The sequence below is a fragment of the Pelophylax lessonae genome, assembly GCF_965119305.1.
Source record: "Pelophylax lessonae genome assembly, chromosome: 4".
Taxonomy (NCBI): Eukaryota; Metazoa; Chordata; class Amphibia; order Anura; family Ranidae; genus Pelophylax; species Pelophylax lessonae.
Genome location: NC_138771.1, coordinates 670,769,875 through 670,791,013, shown reverse-complemented (window position 1 = coordinate 670,791,013; position 21,139 = coordinate 670,769,875). Strand labels below are relative to the sequence as shown.

At 45.6% G+C, this 21,139-nt stretch overlaps 2 protein-coding genes across 3 annotated transcripts in view; both read right to left on the bottom strand.

The window, feature by feature from the left end:
• The window catches only part of LOC309554229 (E3 ubiquitin/ISG15 ligase TRIM25-like), a gene marked incomplete at its 5' end in the record, with an annotated part of 201,579 nt that overhangs the window by 42,166 nt on the left and 138,274 nt on the right, over positions 1-21,139 (bottom strand). The window lies entirely within an intron of this gene.
• The window catches only part of LOC309554199 (uncharacterized protein), a 116,646-nt gene continuing 106,431 nt past the window's right edge, over positions 10,925-21,139 (bottom strand). The window contains exons 9-10 of the mRNA XM_082255833.1: positions 19,045-19,644; positions 10,925-11,557 (exon numbers count right to left, since the gene is read on the bottom strand). Of these exons, the coding sequence (XP_082111959.1) occupies positions 10,956-11,557; positions 19,045-19,644 (1,202 nt within the window). The 3' untranslated portion in view covers positions 10,925-10,955. The remainder of the gene's footprint in view (positions 11,558-19,044; positions 19,645-21,139) is intronic.

The following is a 21,139-nucleotide window of genomic DNA, read 5'->3' as shown; positions in this document are numbered from 1 at the left end:
CCCTTCCCACCAAATGAAGCAGGGCACATTTCAGGATAGAGATTGGTACCAATCATTCACTATGTTCATTCATAACTGAAGCATAGTAAACTGCCTCTCAGTACAGAGCTCTTCCCATTCATTCACTGTTTAGTGCAGCAGAGACTGCAGAGAATGGGGCAGGGGGAAGCTATGTCCTCACTCCCCTTCTCTGTCTTATATTTTGAGACATCAGGGGTCTGTTTAGACCTCTGATATTTCCACAAAGCTCCCAATAGGCCTCCTAAAATTTGTAAAAAAAAATATATATATTGTATAAAAAACAATAAAAAATAAAAACTACTGACAGATCCCCTGCCCTACTGACAGCAACCTCTGCTCTCCTGCCCTGTTTGTTGGGGGGGGGGGGGGGCTGCTGAACTGAGTCTTTTCCCTGTATGAAAGAATGTCTACCTTACGCATTTAGGAGATAGTCACAATTGTTACTGGTGAAGATGGAAGCCCTCAGTGATAACAGCACTGGAGGGATCTGGTTTATGCCTGTCCTAATGAGCTAGTATATGGTGCTGCAGGGTTAAGTCTCTCAGTCAGGGCCAGATTAATGTAGGGGCTATTGGAGCTGCAGCTCCAGGCCCCTACCTTTTATATAGGCCCCGGGTTGGCCATATTCACTGTTACCGCTCTTCTGTCACTTGTAAACACAGAAGTCTGGCTTCTATGCTCGCTTCCCCAGGCAGCACCCTCAGAACCTCCCCACACAGCGTGAAGGCCGGACAAGGAGGGACAGTTGGCGATGCATGGATGTGTTTATGGGCTTCAGAGACAGCATCCCATGTTGAATTAGGCATGCATGGCTGCACCCTTCCTCCTCTGGGTGCATGGCAAGGCACGGCCCTTAAGGCCCTTCAAAATCCTCAGCACCAAGCCCATGATGCTGTTAATCCGGCCCTGCTCTCAGTAATGAGAGGTGGACATCATTCGTGTTGCTTGGAGTACTAAATGGACTTATTTTCATTGTTTATTTTTTAAGGTTTTCACAAGCTACAGAAGTAAGAAGAGATACAGAAGATATTCCCATACATCCAATGTTTCCAGATGGATTCTATAAAGATATGTATTTGTTTAACCACTTTACCACCGGAGGATTTTGCTGTCTTACGTCCAGGCCACTTTTTGCGATTCGGCGCTGTGCCACTTTAACTGACAATTGCGCGGTCGTGCAACGCCGTACCCAAACAAAATTTACGTCCTTTTTTTCCCACAAACAGAGCTTTCTTTTGGTGGTATTTGATCACCTGTGCGATTTTTACTTTTTGTGCTATAAACAAAAAAGCGTTTATTTTGAAAAAATAACAATATTTTTAACATTTTTTTATATGAAATTCCCCCCCCCCCCCCAAAAAATGTAAAAATCTAATTTTTTTAAAATTTTTGGCCAATTTGTTTTCTGCTACCTATGTTTTATCACAATAAGCGTATTTTGATTGGTTTGCGCAAAAGTTATTGCGTTTACTAACTAAGGGAAAGATTTCTGTCATTTTTGGTGTTTTTTTTTTAACACGTAATGGCGGTGATCTGCGATTTTTTTTGCGGGACTGCGACATTGCGGCGGACAGATCGGACCCTTGACTGACATTTTTGACACTTTTGGGGGTACCAGTGACATTACTGCAGTAATCAGTGCTATAAATATGCACTGTTACTGTAAAAATGACACTGGCAGTGAAGGGGTTAATTTTTATTGGAGAGGGAGGGGTTAATGTATGCCTGGTGCTTACTGACGTGTGTGGGGGGAGGTGACTTTGTGAGACAGGGACAGATCGGATGTCCAGCTATGCTGAACACTCCGATCTGTCAGTCCCTGTCACTTAGGAGATCCGCCCGCTCTGTTTACACAGGCGGGCGGATCTCCTCACTCGATTCCCCGACGATCGGGGCAGAGCAGCGGCAATCGCCGCTGCTCCTCCCCTGGCCCGACTCCCGCTGTGAATGAAAACAGCGGGAGCGCTGCCTACAGGGGGAGGAGTCCAGCGACGTAGGTCTTCGTCGCTGGACGGGATCGTGCCACTTTGCCGCAGTACACTCAATGTGAGCGGTGGGCAAGTGGTTAAACATGCCGACTCCGAGTCTATTTATCTAAAGCTGGCCATAGATGGACTGAATCTGGGACAGTTCATCAGGGACTGGCTGAGATTCGATCCATCTATGGGCTGGCTGGTTGAGCTGAAGTTGATCCATTGACTGACTTCAGTACAACTGGCCTGTCGGATTTTTTTTTCATGTGAGTCTTCTTATATTCAAAGCCTTCATGAAATTTCCACCAGAGTAAATATTCCCATATCTTCCTTCACCAACATTTAGGCACACATCCTACTCACCAAAACTAGAGAACCCCCGTTACAGGTAGTCATACAAACCAAACAAGGGATATCGCTTTCTTGGTCCTGTATACCAGGTGCAGAGTTCAATTACCAGCATCCACCAATAATGGACCCTCGTCAATCCAATTCATGTGGAAAAGTAAATGCAAATGCCTCTCATTGTGCAGTAAATCCTAACTTTAATTTAATATAGCGCATAAAATAAGACTTACAATAAAGACGATCATAAAAGGCCTGTAAAAAAGCAGGGATGCCGGTATGCGTTCCACCTGCACTCTCACGCAAGGCCCACCCAATGCGTTTCATCACAACGACTGACGTCATCATTGACCTCTGATGACGCCAGACGTTGCTGACGAAACGCGTTGGAAATATTTTCTCACTGGTGGAAATTACATGAAGATTTTAAATATAAGAAAAACAAGAAAGGAGGGAAGGGATAACCCTTAAGAGTGATATTGCTTTTAAGGCATCCACTAATTAATCTCATAAAGAAATGTACAATCCTTAAATGTGTAAATATGTATAAAATTTATTATGATAACATATTAAAAATTCTCAATACATGAAAAACCATCACATAGATGAGTGAGCACAACAGTGCTGAGCAACATGCTCCTGAGCCAGAAGAACCCATGTGTGGTCCGACATGTGCAGGGGAGGACTGGGCCAGGGGGCAGGGGGGCAATTTGCTTTGATGCCCCATAAAAAGGCTGCACCACTCCTGCCACAATAAAGAGAGATAACGCTGCTCAGGCTAGTCAAAGTCCACGATTCAAGGTGGGTGCTGAACCTCTGCTCTCCACCAGGAGAAGCATAAAAGTAGAAAATGGTCGCACACCACCACAGAATCCAATGAAGAAAAGTTCCTTTATTCACATAAGTGGTGCAAGGTACAGCAGGGTAGGACAGTGGATGCGTTTGAAACGACTTCTACGTGCTTGTTCACTACCTTGTAGTGAACAAGCACGTGGCAGTCGTGTGAAACGCGTCCACTGTCCTACCTTGCTTTACCTTGTACATCTTATGTGAATAAAGGAACTTTTCTTCAATGGATTCTGTGGTGGTGTGCCACCATTTTCTTCTTTTATGCCACTCCTGCCACAGACATGCCTAAAGGATTCCTGGAGAAGAGAAGTAAAAAGTCCCCACCGCTGACCTAATGAATGTGGGATGAAGACAAGGACAGAGAGCAGGTCTCCTCCACCAGCATGGATGGTGTAAACTGTGTCTGAGCAGAGGCCGGATTCCATGCCCCACTGGAGACTCTCCTCCCCTAGCTAGCCATGACCGAGCTGTCCCAGCTCCCCCGAACCGCCCTTTGTTGGCCAGGTCGGGAACCCAGATTCGACTGGTGAGTTGAGAGTACCTGGAGCGGAGCTTCAGACTGGAATGGGGCTCAGGAGGAGACTGGGAAGAGGAGGAGTGGGAGGGGGCTGAATTGCTGTACCATGGGTCTCTGGTTTGTATTTGCCCCCTGGGCCAAAAGTTGCCAAGGAGCCCCTGGACACGTGGCAGGGTCTGTGTCTGAAGACCATCAAGGTGGCCGACCTCCTATGCATCGGTCAGAGATACAAGTAAAGGGTAGATACATAAGTGTGCCCAAAACCAAAGCCTACTGTCCCTTCCCCAAACGAATTCATGAAAGAAACCAAGGAAGTGTAGTATATGTGGAAGAAGGTATATAATACCCCGCTTCAATCTGTCATTTTGGGGGGCCACTGGTATATCACACCAGTTATAAAAAATATTTTCTAGTAACTTTTGTCACTGTGTGTAGCAGAGTTAACGGAGCGAAAGAGGCAAAATTTCTGCAGTACCCAAATCCACTATAATATTCTTTCTATATTAGAAAGTATATTATAAGTGTATTACACCCCTATATACTGCACACCAAACAATAGAACACCTATAACAGTCCTTAAAAGTACTTTTGTGGACCTATTACCTAGCGATTTGTGTCACTAACAGTCTGCCCCTGCTCCTAACAGCAACCTCTCCCTACACTGACAAAAGACAGAATATAGACCAAACAATAGTACACCTATACCAGTCCTTTAAAGGACTTTTGTGGACCTATTACTGAGCGATTTGTGTCACTAACAGTCTGTCCCTGCTCCCCACAGCAACCTCTCCCTACACTGACAAAAGATAGAATATAAACCAAACAATAGTACACCTATACCAGTCCTTTAAAGGACTTTTGTGGACCTATTACTGTGGGATTTGTGTCACTGACAATCTGTCCCTGCTCCACACAGCAAACCTCTCCCTACACTGACAAAAATCAGAATGTAAAATGGCTGCCAGATCAGGTCTATTTATAAGGTAGGGGGTATGTCCATGTGCTGAAATGTCTCATATGGCTGTCCCGTTCCACCTGATGGATGTGTCATGGGTCAAAGTTCTTCACAATGTAAAAGAATATGGCAGCCGCGAACTTTGCCATATGTACGCATGATCGGCGGACAGCGAACGAGCGAAGTTTTCCGCGAACCGACCGCTGGGCGAACCGCAAGGCCATCTCTAGTGGTATTTCCCTTGCAGGAAGTGTGCAGTCTGTCAGGTAAATGCTTTGCCTGGCAAGGCGCATATGTAAATTCCAATTTATGATGACCTCTAAGAGGTATGTTATTAAATCTTTCATTACATGTTCCTCTACTAATGCGGTTTACCTTAATCAGTGCCCTTGCGGCCTACAGTATGTGGGCCGCACTATTCGAACCTTGTTGGTGAGGGTAAATGAACATTTGAGGAATATCAAGAAGGGCTTCCCAGGGCATAATGTTTCCAAACACTATGCACGTTGTCACAACAAAAACCCTAAGGGCACCCTAATTTGGGATATCGACAGATTCATCCCACACTGGAGGGGTAGTCATATCCGGCGGGAGATATCCAAATTAGAAACCCGCTGGATTTATGACTTAAAATCCTATACACCTTGGGATATGAATATTGAGTGGAATGTCAACTGTTTTATCAATAACAGTTGAGTATATTGTTATCTTTCAACTATTATTGTATTCTTTTTATTGCATTTTTAAATGAATGATTGCTATCATTCCTATAATACTCAATTAACATATAACATTAACCAATGTTCTGGCTTTATGATTATCTTTATAAGATTTTGGTTACTTTTCAATAGTGTCATCATTTACGTGTATTTTTATTTAGGTTTTATATTGTATGTGCAGTGCTTGGGTGTGTAACATAAACCAATTGCCTATTGCGATTCTATGTTTTTAATGTGGATTTATTAGATTTTAATCACTGCCATGTCACTTTTAGTTTTAATAATATTTGTATTTTTAAATGTATTGTTTATCAATTCATATTGCTTGTATTATGAAGGATTTAAGGAGATGGCACCCCTTTGAGTATCTCCGCTCTTCATAATTATGGCTTAGTCCTGGATGTTGAACTGTAATTTTGCAATCCGGAGACGTTGCACTTCATTGGGCGACATTTCCTGTGTTGCAGGGCGGTTCCTGTCTTTGGAACACATGATGTGGCGTACTTCCTGGTGCATCATATCCGGTTTGGCTTATATTTATAGCGTGCTTGCCTCTGTCCGTCGCACCTCTGATGACGTCAATTAATGATGAAATGCGTAAAGCGGGACAGGACGTATGACGCTAGCACGCTGGTACACTGTGGTTTTTAAAATTTTGGATGTTTCTTATGACGATATCTTCTAATATCCTGTAAGTGCAATACTTCTAATAAATCATCTTTGCTTAAACATACTACACCATACTAGTCTGTTTTATCCTGAGGTGGTTCGGTAAATAGACCTCTGGATATGAGTGACCTCGATCAACATTCCTCATGTGAATACACTGGATCCAGTATGGCCATTTCCGGTATTCAGCCATACAAAAGATTTCTGCTAATGTTGACCTCTCTATAGCTTGAGGGTCAATATTGTCTGGTAAGATTCCAATTCACATTCACGTGGTGTGGTTGTTGTTATTTCTTCATCCTATCTCATGGGGGGCTTTTTCTTTCTTTTTACTGGTGTTTTATTGGTGTGTAATCTAGCCATTTTGTGCTTGCTGCCTTTTGACTTTAGCTTTTAATAGTTATTCTTGTTCTGAGCGCAGATACATTGCTTTTTATCATTACATTATCTTCAGGACACTCTCTAGCATCTCCTTGCCTAACACCCGTCCACTGACTCTTCTAGCTGAAGGGATGGTCCTCTCAGTACAGGCCCCATGACACAGATCTGTACTCACTGTATGCAGGATCAGATCCTTTCCAGTGTCTCCCTTCTAGTCAGCTCTGCAGGACATCCAGATGAAGCTCCTCTCTGACTCTCAGGCCCTCAGGTTGACCACCTGAGGCTGCATTGCAACTTTTACAGAGGAGGGGCAGCCATCCCCTCCCCTGGGACCCCACTCTCCAGCTGAAAGACCCAAATCACATGTGCCCTTGGCATTTATACAGTATCCCAGCATACACCAAGGCACTTTCCTCTGCCAATCACTAGGGCTGTACTAAACGCCTGTGCACTTATTTGTCAGGTTTCCTCCCACTGTCCAATATGCCTCCCTATGGGACCAGTGTGAAACATTTCAGATAAACTGAGCTGCACCTGAGCACCATGAGCAGACCTCACTAGCAGATCCTGCTCTCTGGTAGGCAGAGAACAATATAGATTTACCTGGCAATCTCTCTGGTAAGCAGAAAAGATCCAAAACTATAGTCTCTCTATATCACCTACCTAGGAGGGTGCTACAACTATATATAGATGGCTGTATGATCCCGATTTGATTGCTTAAGAAAGGAGGCTGCCTCTTCACAGTGCCCATGATTGGAAACGCATTGCACGGTGCCCAGTGACATCATCATGGCCAGTGCTGAGGTCCATGAATGCTCCAGCCCTCAGCCTTGGTCTTCCAACCTTCCTATCCCCTGCCCAGATAGTGACACACCAGCTGGATTGGCGGTGACTCTTTGAAGGATTATTACATTTCTAACTCTATCTTCTAAGATGTGAGTTGCTAATGTATTGATTTTATTATTAAAATAATCCCTACATCTATGTAGCACCCTACAAGGTAGGTGCTAGGTAAACGTATATTGGTCCTTGGCTGGTTAACAGCAGGGCCATGATTTTCAGCTGGGCTGTCATGTCTCCCAGGTGTGTCTGCTGAGAGGGGAGTCTCCCCACTGGCTCCATGAGAGGATTCTCATTGGGCAGTGGAGGAAACCCAATCAGAGACACATTCAGGCCTGTATCTAACCCAGAAGGCAGAGTCTTTTGCGGGAAGCAGAGTCCCAGTAGGGAAAGTACGGCTGTCTCTCCTCCTGTCAGAAGGATCGGGTGTCTTGGGTGGCTGCCTGAGAATCCAGAGAGTGCTGAGCTGCAGAGGGGATCCGGTGTGCCGAGGACCAGTGGAGGAAGAGGGGTTCAGTTCCAGAAAAGCCTGCCAAGGTCGTGAGTACTGTGAACTGCCCCTGGGTGTCTGCCTAGTGTAGAGGGGACCACTCCAGGGGAAGGTCCCAGGGATCCATGAGTCAGCTAGCTGTAAAGGGGGTGCCTAGTCATAGGACCCTGAAGTGTTAGAGGGGGTGCCTAGTCAGAGGACCCTGAAGTGTTAGATGGGGTGTCTAGTCAGAGGACCCTAAAGTGTTAGAGGGGGTGCCTAGTCAGAGGACCCTGAAGTGTTAGATGGGGTGTCTAGTCAGAGGACCCTGAAGTGTTAGAGGGGGTGCCTAGTCAGAGGACCCTGAAGTGCTAAAGGGGGTGCCAGCAGTTTGGCCCTGAAGAGTCAGTGTACAGTGTGCAGTGTACATAGTTAAGAGTTGCAGCAGCACAAGCAGTTACAAGGAGCTACCTCAGTCAGTGAAGGGCTGGAGGGTGCTGTTCACAAGATTTTTGAGCTAAATGGAGTGTCAGGAGTCAAGTGCATCACCATCCTGGATCTTATGAGTTAACAATTGTGTTAAAGTTGAAGTTCTGGCACAAATTAAGCTAAACAGTATCTTCAAGCGCCAGGAAGCGTTGGTCGGCATTCAGCCGGTGTCAAGACAGCGCTAACAGGCATTTTTCTGTACAGTGTCCCAGTCAAACTTAGTTGAGCCAGAGGAGTATCCCACTCATTCCCTTCTCCCATCCCCAATATAAAATAAACAAAACAAACCAAAGATGCCAGAATGGTCATTGTCTCAGTTCTCAAACCTGGGTTCACAACTTAAATGTGTTGGAAGTGTTATCGGTAACAATGGGAGACCCATATCAGGCCCAAGGCCTGGAAAAACTGCTACATCTACATTTAGAGGCTCTTCTGTTTTTTACTCTTTACATGTTTTGGAGAATGCTTCTACTCCCCAAAAGAGGCCAGCCCTAAGTGGATGGACACATATTCTCATGAAACTGATCCTTGGATGGAATGTATTAATAACATTGAGATCATTATTAGACTCTTTTATCTGGGAAATGATCACCAGCTTTGTGCTTGTTTAACCTCATTTATTGAATTCATCAGCCCTCTCCCCACTAAACAACAATCTATTCATTTGAATTGCTTTGGTACATGTCCCCCAGGGCACTGCTCAGCCCCCCATGCCCTTGCCTATTAACTTAGAAAATGCCCATCACTGGTAGGGCTACTGATATACTACCCTGGTGCTCTTACAACTTAGCGGCTAAAAGCTTGACATGTGTCATCTGCAAATGTGGCTACTCAGTTTTTGCCTTTTACACTGTTTGAGGGGTCCTTCAGTATATTGGGATCCCTGTGATTTATCTTACCTACATAATTGCTAATGGGGGTGCACTGGGGTCTTGAGATTAGGATGCTTGTATTGGCTGACCAGATGCAAGATCGCTTTCTATCTATATAAATAGTCTTCTTACCCTGAAAAGGGCTTTAAAACATGTCAGCAGTACCCTACATTCACTATAATACCAAAAGTATTGAGACGCCTACCTTTACAGGCACATGAATTTTAATGGCATCCCAGTTTTAGTCCGTAGGCTTCACTATTGAGTTGGCCCATCCTTGCAGCTATAACAGCTTCAATGCTTCTGGGAAGGCTGTCCACAAGGTTTAGGAGTGTGTCTATGGGAATGTTTTAAAATTCTTCCATTTGTGAGGCCAGGCACCAATGAGATGAATAAGAGCGGAGACTGCGAGCCAGGCCTTTTCGTCAAACATCAGTGCTTGACCTCAAAAATGTGCTTCTGGAAGAATGGTCAAACATTTGGAGTCCGTAGCTAAAATAGGGTGTAGTTCCCCTGGTTCTAAACTGTGGCTACTATGCAAATTTAGTTTTTGGCTGGCCTGTAGGCAGCTCAGATCGATTGTACAGTTTTTAATCTGGCCTTTCCCTAAACTCAATTGGGTTGTACATTTCTCACTATCGCCAGTAGGTGTAACTGATACCACAAACCACAGGCAACACTGCAAGCACATTTTCAGACTCTGGTGAATCCTCCAAATGAGTCACCGGGTCCTTCTGACAGACTAGCCTTCATCCTGGCTCTCTTCAGCAAGGGTCCTCCCCTAGGTCTTCTCACCTTGGCTTGGCTTCTGCCACATCGGGCAAGAAAGCCTCAGGACCACTTAAGCATTAGTAGGCCGCAATTAGGCTTTGAGCCTATATGCAGAGCTCACTTCAGCAGCACCTCTTCAGGCCAGAGGCCTGAGGTAAGAGAGAGAACACACGGCCCACCCAACTATATACGCTCTCCCATAATGCACCAGTGGCTATGAACCCCCGACTGGGCTGGCTGGAAGAAATATAAATATTCATACCTCAGTTCTGTTTGTGAAGTCTCATTCTATTACCAGTGGTACCAGTGACACCTACTGGCATGAGTAAGGAATCAAAACCCATCTTAAGCTTAGGGAAAGACCAAATGAAAATCTATACAGTACAAGCAACCTAAGCTGTCTTCAGCCCAGCTAAAAACTACTTTTAGATAGTAGCCCTGTTTAGGACAAGGGGGCTACACTCACATTGATTTCAATGGAGTTCAGATTTGATATCCACATTTTGGTGAAGTACCCCAAACTGAAACCGGGTACATTTTGGCTCATTGCTTATTATAACTATGACGAATATTATCAGTGGATGCCAGATATTTGCAGTGCAGTGATTGTTCTTTGACTTACCAGATCACAACTTCCACAATTACTGCCCCCCTGTGCTAGGCTGGAAGTGTTTAATGGATCTCATCTTTGGTTCTAACCCTTATTACCTCCTACAAATACTTGTATTGAAGTAGAAGGGAAGGCTTAAAGGTGAATAAAACTAGCCAATCAAATATCAGGTTTTAAAACAAACACAGAAAGAATGCAGTTTGTATATCGCTTCTATAGATATTTTATTTCAGATCGTTTATGTTACTATCCATTGTTATAGGATTATAAAACGACCTGGACTATTATGTTACCATTTAGAAAAAAAAAAATTCAAGTGATTTTGAATCCTGTTTACAATTTTCATGTGTTTCAGTTACGCTATGAGAACATCAATTCTTTAAATATTTGATCTACACTTATCAACCCTCATTATTATATTACATTATTATTATTACACTTAAATACAAAGTGTATACGATTAGCTCATTCACTTTCACTGAAATTTGGGCTGGACAAGAACTTCCCCCTTGATTTCATAGTATAGAGATAACCAGTTAATGACATTTCCTTTGTGTCCACCAGAGATGACTTTCTTGATGTCTTCCGGAGTCAGGACATAATCCCACATGTGGACATCACTTATTTCACCAACCAATGACTGCTTATCATCAAACTTTCCACCAAAAGAATCTTGTTCCTGTCCCAGAATAATGCTGGTTTCAGCTGCGATAGAAGACCCTTTCATGGAGACTCTTCTGGGGTAGAGTTTCCCATTAACCCATAGTTGGACCACTCCAGTGTTGGAGTTCCAGGTCACACAGATATGCCTCCAGTCCAAAGACTCTGAGTCTGTCTTAAAACTAGTGATTTTCTGGTTGATAGATATGGAACAAGTGTCTGGAGGTTGTAGGTAGATCACAAAGGCATTATCCTTCCCTGGAGTAGCAAGAGAGAAGGGAGTATAGGGGCGGGAAAGGTCGGTATAAGAACGTAGGCAGACACTGACTTCCTTCAATGGCTCTGTATTTGTAGGTCGTAGAATGACATGAGCTGTGTCAGTTTCTTCAGGGAAGAGGAAGACTTTACTTTCCAAGTCTAGGGAAGAAAACAGAAAAAGGTCATTACTGCTACATATCAAAGCTTTAACCACTTTACCACCGGAGGATTTTGGCTGTCTTACGTCCAGGCCACTTTTTGTGATTCGGCACTGTGCAACTTTAACTGACAATTGCGCGGTCATGCGATGCCATACCCAAACGAAATGTATGTCTTTTTTTTCCCCACAAACAGAGCTTTCTTTTGGTGGTATTTGATCACCTGTGCGATATTTATTTTTTGCGCGTAAATTTAAAAAAAATAACAATATTTTTGACATTTTTTTTATATGAAATCCCCCCCCAAAAAAATGTAAAAATCAAAATGTTTTACATTTTTGGCCAATTTGTTTTCTGCTACATATGTTTGGTAAAAAAAATCACAATAAGGGTATTTTGATTGGTTTGCGCAAAAGTTATTGCATTTACTAACTAAGGAAAGATTTCTGTCATTTTTGGTGTTTTTTTTTTTTTAACGAGTAATGGCGGCGATCTGCGATTTTTTTTTGCGGGACTGCGACATTGCGGCGGACAGATCGGACCCTTGACTGACATTTTTGACACTTTTGGGGGTACCAGTGGCATTACTACAGTATTCAGTGCTATAAATATGCACTGTTACTGTAAAAATGACACTGGCAGGGAAGGGGTTAATTTTATTGGAGAGGGAGGGGTTAATGTATGCCTGGTGCTTACTAACGTGTGTGGGGGGGAGGTGACTGAGTGACACAGGGACAGATCGCATGTTCAGCTATGCTGAACCCTGCAATCTGTCACTGTCTGTCACTTAGGAGATCCGCCCGCTGTGTTTACACAAGCGGGCGGATCTCCAAACTCGATTCCCCGACGATCGGGGAAGAGCGGCGGCGATCGCTGCTGCTCCTCCCCTGGCCCGACTCCCGCTGTGACTGAATACAGCGGGAGCGGGCCTCCGGCGGCGCGCGAGCACGGCCCATAAGGGGAGGAGTCCAGCGACGTAGGTCTACGTCGCTGGATGGAAACGAGCCACTGTGTTAATGGTTAAATCAGTCTTTTCAACCTGGGGTGCCTTGAGGTTCCTTCTGGTGTTGTCTAGGCAAAATGCCTAAAAATTTACCCAAAATTGTATACATGCCAGCAGATGGATGAAGCCTGCGTTTTAGTTTCACAAAGCCACAGGTTTTGCCTTCTAGCAATTGGCATCCTAACAAACAATAACCCTTCCCTGCCCCTCTGCCAGCACTGGGGTCACATTAGCTGAGTGATGGAGAAAAACTGAGGAAGAAGAGAAATATTGGAATAATAGTCAGTATCAGTGTATTAGATTTGGAAGAATAAATCACTTCCAACGTTGGGTGTACTATGGGTGTGGATGTTGATGTATTATGTAAAATGATTACAATAGTTTTTTATTGGCGCAATTTTCTCTGCCGTGGGCAACTTTAGTTTTCTTTACATGGTCTCCCTGTTGGGGTGGCGCGGTCGCTCTGGTGGGTCCGCCCCCCGCCCCCTGGCTGGGGGGGGGGCGTGCCCCCGGGCCTCTGTTGGCCTTGGGGTTTCGTACCCCTACTGTTCACTGCTTCTCATGTTTTGAATTCTCCATTTTTTTTAATTGCTTGGTTAATATCTGTGCCCTTGGGGGGACTGGCCGCGGCCCTACACTCCTGGTTTTCAAGTGCGGGGATGGCTGGGTCCCTTGACGGTCTGCATATTTCTGGAACTTGGGTGGTCCTGGGGGGTGAGTCCCCCCTGGCCCTCCGCCTCCTTATGTTTCTCCGGTTGTTAGCTGGAGTGTTACCGTATGCCACTCCAGTGACCTTGCCCTTATCTTGCGATGGGGCAACCCTTACGGCATTTACCCCAGATATGGGAACTGGGGGAATACAAATGCCATGTACTTTATATTGTGTCTCAACTAGCTGCTTTTTCAGCAAGGGGGGTAACTCCTCCTGCTTTCTCTTGCTTTCTCTTTAACCCTTTCTTTTCTTTCTTCTGCTCTTGGACCCTGACCCTGCGTGCCGGCCCCGCCATGTTGTTCCTGGACTGATGGCTGGATTCCGTGCGTTGGAATGCTGAGACTTCCTGCACTGTGACCTATCCGCCTTTATTTGCCCGTCTGAGGGTTGACATGGACAGGTGGTTGATACATCCCCCCTCGTGGTTTCAGTTAAGATGAACATCCTTCCGAGAGTGCTGTACCTAATACAATGCAGATCCCTCTCTTCCTAATACAATGCTGATCCGCTCCCCCTAATTAGGGGGAGGGGCCGGGGGGTAACAGCATTGTATTAGGGGGAGGGGGGTCAGTAATGTAGTAGGGGGAGGGGAGATCAGCATTGTATTAGGGGCCCGGGGGGGGGGGGGGTCAGCATTGTTTTAGGAGGAGGGGGCCGGGGGGATCAGCATTGTATAAGGGGGAGGGGGTCGGGGGGAACAGCATTGTATTAGGGGGAGGGGGGTCAGCAGTGTATTAGGGGGGTGGGAGGGGTATCAGCAAAGTATTAGGAGGAGGGGCTGTCAGCATTGTATTAGGGGAGGGGAGGATTAGCATTGTAATAGGGGGAGGGGGTCAGCATTGTATTAGGAGGAGGGGGGAGTCATAATTGTATTAGGGGGGGGGGCCGGGGGGGAACAGCATTGTATTAGGGGAGGGGGATCAGCATTGTATTAGGGGGAGGGGGCCGGGGACTTAACAGCATTGTATTAGGGGGGTGGGAGGGTGATCAGCAGAGTATTAGGGGGAGGGGGCCAGGGGGGGAACAGCATTGTATTAGGGGGAGGGGGGCCGGGGGGATCAACATTGTATTAGGGGGAGGGGTGGGATCAGCATTGTATTGGGGGATCAGCATTGTATTAGGGGGAGGGGGCTGGGGGGGGTCAGCAGTGTATTAGGGGGAGGGGGTCAGCAGTGTATTAGATAGGGGGAAGGGGCAAGGGGCCAGAAGTGTATTAGGTGGAGGGAGGTAAGCAGTGTATTAGATAGTGGGGAGGTGGGGTCAGCAGTGTATTAGGGGGATGGGGCCAGCAGTTGTAATACTGCTATAGTGTAGTATATTAGAAGAAGGGGGGTCAGCTGTGTATTAGGGGGAGGGGGCAGAAGTGTTTTAGATAGGGGAGGGGGTCAGCAGTGTATTAGATAGTGGAAGGGGGGTCAGCAGTGTATTAGATAGTGGGGAGGGGGTCAGCAGTGTATTAGATAGTGGGGTAAACAGTGTATTAGATAGTGGGGAGGGGGGTCAGCAGTGTATTTGATAGGGGGAGGGGGTCAGCAGTGTATTAGATAGGGGGAGGGGGGTCAGCAGTGTATTAGATATTGGGGAGGGGGGTAAGCAGTGTATAAGAAAGAGGGAGGGGGTCAGCAGTGTATTAGATAGTAGGGAGGGGGGGTCACTGCCACTGATTCCAGCCTCTTTAGCACTGCCACTCATCTCCCCCAACAAGGAGTAAGAGAAGGAATAAATAAAGAGAATACATGGAAGAGAGAGGAAAAGAGGGGGAGGAACAAAGAAAAAGGGAGAGAAAGAATAAGAGAATGAACAAGAAAGCCGGATAGAGAGAGAGAGGGAGAGAAAGAGATGGAAAAAAAACAAGAAATTAGCATAGAGAGAGAAAAAAGGGACAGAAAGGAGAACAAAGAGAAGGAGTGGTAAATCCTAAAATGTACCATAAGGAGTTTTAATTCTGTATGAGTGGAAGGGACTCAGAGAGCGCTAAATTACTTGCCTTGCCTTGGGCGCTGACAACTCACGCTACGCCACTGGGGCTGGTATGAAATTATTCCGGCCCTGATAGTGAAGTTCCATACTTATCATTCCCCTATGGCCTGGATGAGGTTGGAAGCTAGCTCAGTCCCTGATAAGGTGATCTCTCACATTTTGTGGTTGCCTTCTAAAGATCGCCCTCCCATTCTATGTCCGGCCTTGACCCACTCCCTGACCATTTGGGATCGATTGTCTAAATCGCATGGCTTTAAGTCCCTGCATATCCCCCTGGCCCCTGTCCTCACCAACAGTGGGTTCCCTCCAGGTCTCTCCCCCAGATCTTTTCAGTGGTGGACGAACAAGGGACTTATCGGCATAGCTGATTTTTGTGATCATAGGGGTATCCTCAAGTGACAGCAGTTGATTGATAAAAATGCCTTGCCTACATCTGAATATTTTCGGTTCACTCAAATTGAACACTATCTGCATCAAAAGTTTTAAACTTTTTAGACCAATTTGTTTTCTGCTTCATATATTTGGTAAAAAAATCGCAATAAGCGTATTTTGATTGGTTTGCACAAAAGTTATCACATCTCCTAACTACGGGAAAGATTTATGTAATTTTTATTGTTTTTTTTTACTAATAATGGTGGCGATCTGCAATTTTTAGTGGGACTGCGACATTGCGGCGGACAGATCGGACCTCTCACTGACATTTTTGACACTTTTGGGGGGACCAATGACATTACTACAGTAATCAGTGCTAAAAATATGCACTGTTACTGTAATAATGCCATTGGCAGGGAAGGGGTTAACAGTGTGGGTGATCAAGGGGTTAAATGTGTACCTAGGGGAGTGATTCTAACAGTATGGGGGTTGGGCTTGTGAAATGACCATAGAGACCTGTGTTCCTATATAGATGGATCACAGGAGCTCTGTGATCATTCCAGGGAGAAGAACGGTCAGCTGCGTTTACAACAGCTGACCGTTCTTCTCTCTCAGCAGGGAGTGATCACGGGTGGCCGGCTGCAATTGGAGCTGCCTGCCCCGAGCATCAGAGTTCCTGCTGCCGAGTGGGGGTGGGAGCTTGCCGGCGGCGGCGCGCACTTGCCACCTAGCTGCAGGTGCGCGACCGACATATACCTACGGTGGTTTGCTCAGGAGCGCTAGCCTGCTGCAGTATTTTTGCAGCGGGCGATCCGGAAGCAGATAAAAAGTTTTACCTTGTTTGTGCAGCCAGGTGGGAGGCATCCCAGCCCAGGAGCAGAGCAACCAGCATTTGTAACAGACACTTGCAGTCAGAAAACAGTCCATGGAACTGTTGTTTTTATATTTATTGGGGTATTTTCATTTGGAAAGGGTATCGGAAAGGTCCAGGACACCATTAATCCATAAATTTTATACATTAAAGCAGAGTTCCACCCAAAAGTGGAACTTCCGCTTTAGGTGGTCCTAACCCCCCGACATGCCACATTTGGCATGTCATTTTTTGGGGGGGGGGGGGGGGGAGTGGGTACCTAGTTTTGACAGGTACCCGCTCCCACTTCCGCTCGGAGCGCCGCGGCGCCCTAAGCGGAAGTTCTCCTCTCCCCCTCCCTCCCTGCAATCTTCTGGGACATGTCAAAGGTCCCAGAAGATTGCCGGCCAATCACGGCGCGTAGCGCAACTCGCACATGCGCAGTGCGTACCCGGCTGTGAAGCTGCAAACTGTCACAGCCGGGTGCCCACAGCAGTGATGCTGGCGCCAAGGGAGAGGATCGAGGCTTCGGGCGGCCGCATCGCTGGACCGTTGGACAGGTGAGTGAAATGGCTGGAACTCCGCTTTAAGGACCTAGAAACCAGGAAACTAGCTGGGCCCTGTGCCTGGCTGTTTCTATCCCCTCTTCTGGCTATAGGGGTTCAAAACAAACAGATGCCCCACTTTCACTGACCCTTGTTTCTAAGGGGCTGGTTACTCACAGTACACCTCACTGGGTTGCCTGCTTATCACCAGCCTTAGGAATGCCAGCAGCCAGTCCTGACTGTGGTGCAGGAACAATGATGGTCACCTCAACCCCACATCCAGCCAGAGACAGCACTCCGCTCCACCCAGGGGCCCCCTCCTGACTCAGCACTCCATCACTTCATCTCCATATCTCCACATGACTTCCGCCCTCTGGCAGGCCCCAGTAACATTTGTGGTGCCCGCTCCATCAAGCCCTCAGCTTGGGATTGGCCAGGGCTCCCACAATACTGCCAATCGGTGGCTCTCTTCCCTATTAGTCAGTCCCTGGGAAAACCCTGTAGAATTCTACCCAGGCTGCTGAGGAGGACCCAGCAAATCCAGCCCACCTGAGTCTGCCCTAGCTACCAAAAAGCAAAAAGAATAACTATTTACAGACACTAGTATCTGCAGGGTGCTACATATGTATTTGAATATATGTTTTTCTTTAGATTTATTCATACTCTTCTGATTCTAAGTGAAGGTCCTGGGGAATCATGCAAACCGTGCTGACCTCTCAGCACGGCTTATTGTATTTTGGGAACATACAATGATGTAAAATTTCATGTTCAAGAGTTGTGACTATATATTGGGGGGTAAAAACCTGGATATTTTAACCACTTAAGCCCCGGAAGATTTTACCCCCTTCCTGACCAGGGCCTATTTTGCGATTCGCCACTGCGTGACTTTAACGGACAATTGCGTGGTCGTACGACGCCATACCTAAACAAATTTGACATCCTTTTTTTCCCACAAATAGAGCTTTCTTTTGGTGGTATTTGATCACCTGTGCGATTTTTTGATCATGCGCTATAAATAAAAACAGAGCAACAATTTTGCAAAAATAACAATATTTTTCAAATTTTTTTATATGAAATTCCCCCCCCCCCCCCCAAAAAAAAAATGTAAATTCAAAATTTTTTAACATTTTCAGCCAATTTGTTTTATGCTACATATGTTTGGTAATAAAAATCGCAATAAGCGTATTTTGATTGGTTTGCGCAAAAGTTACCGCTTTTACTAACAAAGGGAAAGATTTTTGTCATTTTTGTTGTTTTTTTTTTTTTAACGCGTAATGGCAGCGATCTGCGATTAGTACTACGTCGCTCTGCCTGTGAGGGGCTGACCGCCGCAGTAAATAGTCGTGCGGTGGTCGGCAAGTGGTTAATGTTATGGACGTTTTATGTGTCATTTTATTCATGTAATAAAAAAAATTGGTATTAGAATACCTTGTTGTAATTCCTGGTACCCAGTAAACCCATTCAATTTTTTCTAGGTGTTCAATGAGAATACCAACTGTTACATTTGTGCAAGAGGGAGACGAGACTTGTGTTAGGTGAAAACAGCAATGTCATGTTTCTATGGGTTTAATCCTCTATACCATGTCTTGTTATAAATTGTGGTGTACCTCATTCAGAACAACTGCAACTCAGAATGGTATTCTGGTGAAACAGGACAGAAATTTCTTAATTTACACAGATACACCACAGAAGAACATTTAGATGACTTCTGCACACCAGTGGGACATCATTTCTCACGACCAGGCCATTCTTTGAAAGACGTGAAGGTTTTGGTTCTTAAAGAGACCTCTAAAAATACTCAGGAAAGGAAAAGCTTTCAACTTCAAATGATAATTCTGTTTGACACAAAAGATAATGGACTCATGATGGACCTCCGTTTTTTTAAACCACAATCCTTCAGCTTTATGTCATTGTCACCTACCATTGCTGATGTGCATGACAAATAAAATCTTCATTGTAATCCTGTACTGAAAGTTGGAGGATCTTATTAATTAATAAGCTGTATATAGTAAGATGATAGACTTACGTTGAGGTTCGGGCTTGACGAGAACTTCTCCTTTAATTTCATAACGTAAAGAATTCCAATTGATGACATTTCCATGTAGATCACCAGAGAGGACCTTCTGGATGTCTTCCTGAGTCAGGACATAATCCCACATGTGGACATCACCTATTTCACCAACCAATGACTGAGAAGCATCAAACGCTCCACCAAATGAGTCTTGATCCTGTCCCAGAACAATACTGCTTTTAGCGTCAATATATTTGCTAGGATATTGCCTCCTTTCAGGGGAGAGCTTTCCATTGAGCCAAAGATTGGCCACCATATAGCTGGAGTCCCAGGTCACACAGATATGCCTCCCGTAAAAAGGCTTCCAGTTTGGTGTAAAAGCAGTTGCTACATTATTTATGAATACACTATAGGTGTATGGAGGCTGTAAAGAGATGTGAAAGGCATCGGGGTGTGTTGGAGTAGCCATAGAGAACAAAGAATAGGGGCGTGGAAGCTCACTGTAGGAACGTAGACAGACACTGACGTTCTGCAATGGTCTTGTAATTGTAGGTTTTAGAATGACATGAGCTGTGTTGGTTTCTTTGGGGAAGACAAAGACTTTACCCTCCAAGTCTAGGGAAGAAAACAGACAAAACTCATTACTGATACTTAACAAAGATTTGGGTCCAGAACAAAAAAGTCAGAATTTATTTACAAATGCTAGAATCTAAAATAAACAAAATAGATCCACTGATAAATCTCAGAAAGGTAATTATATTCCTTTTTAAATTTGTATAAATATGTAGTTTGCAGATCCTGAACTGTGTGTTTATATATTGACACTCCTCTGGTAATGTAGTGGGTTAAGTCAGTGCCCTTTTAATACCAGCTATTGGTGGGGCCTGGTAGTTCAGTATTGGAACAGGTCACCCCTGACCAACACCATGTAGGTCTGTGGCCTGTGTACCTGAGTGGAGGAGCGAGCCCTCTGCAGGGCTGGACTGCCAGGATGAGTAATTATGGACTAACAATGGAGAAGGGGGAAGAACCTTGCTACCCCTGACCTTTGCGTAGCAGGTCTGTAGCTTGGTTATTGTAGGCCTCAGGGCCTGAGACTGAGGGTGTGTCATGGGTCTGCCACCTAAGGGTTAACTTAGTCAAGACTAATTTAAGTAATTGGCAACAGGCTGCCTTATTTAAACACCTCAGCAGCACTGTGTCTTTGTTGTCTGATCTGCAGCTTTACCTTGAGTTCTGTTTCTGTGTTTGTATTGATCCCTGTATTGACCTGGCTTGTCTGACTTCGTTGCTATCTCCAGTCCTGACCCCGGCTTGCCTTGACTCTGCTATACCTGCTTCCTGCCTGATATCCTGCTGCCAACCCCTGCCTGTACACCGACTACTCTCTGCCTGCTGCTTGAACTGTATTTGATTACCTGTGTCTGAAACCGGTTTGTCTGACTCTGCTCTAGTCTTTGCCCATCCAGCTCCTTCCAGTGCCTGGAGGTGCTGTCCTGCATCCGCTGTGCATCCGCGCCTCTGTACCTGCTTCTTCCTGCTGTCCAGCAATCTAGCCGTGTTCACTGACTTATCAGCTACTCTTCTAAACTGCCAACAGAAGACCAGCGCAGGCACTCTTACCTCATTGCACTCTTACATCCACTGTTGCAACTCCAGTGGTGCCTGAGCCAGGGCTGTACGAGAGGTCTTCATCTGCACGTCAGGCTCTGCTACAAGGTACATGACAGTATCAGACAGCATGTCTGAGCCTGCAAGAGGGACCTCTCCAATGGATGAGATCTGTCAACATCTCGCAGCCCTCAACCAAGCTGTCAAGTCCCTGCAGGAAGGCTACGTCCAGCTGGAGGAACGTGTGCAGTCTTTAGCCAACTCTGCAGGACCTACCACAGCTCCCTCTGCTGCTGCTGCACCAACGCTGACTACTACCGCACCCTCTGTGATAATGCTACCACCTGAACCCAGGGTTCCTACACCTGAAAGGTTCTCGGGGGATCAAAGCGAATTCAGGGCATTTCGCAATGCATGCCAGTTATACTTCACCCTGCAACCCCGGACTTTCTCTCTGGAATCCACTAAAGTAGGATTCATTATTTCCTTACTTCAAGGG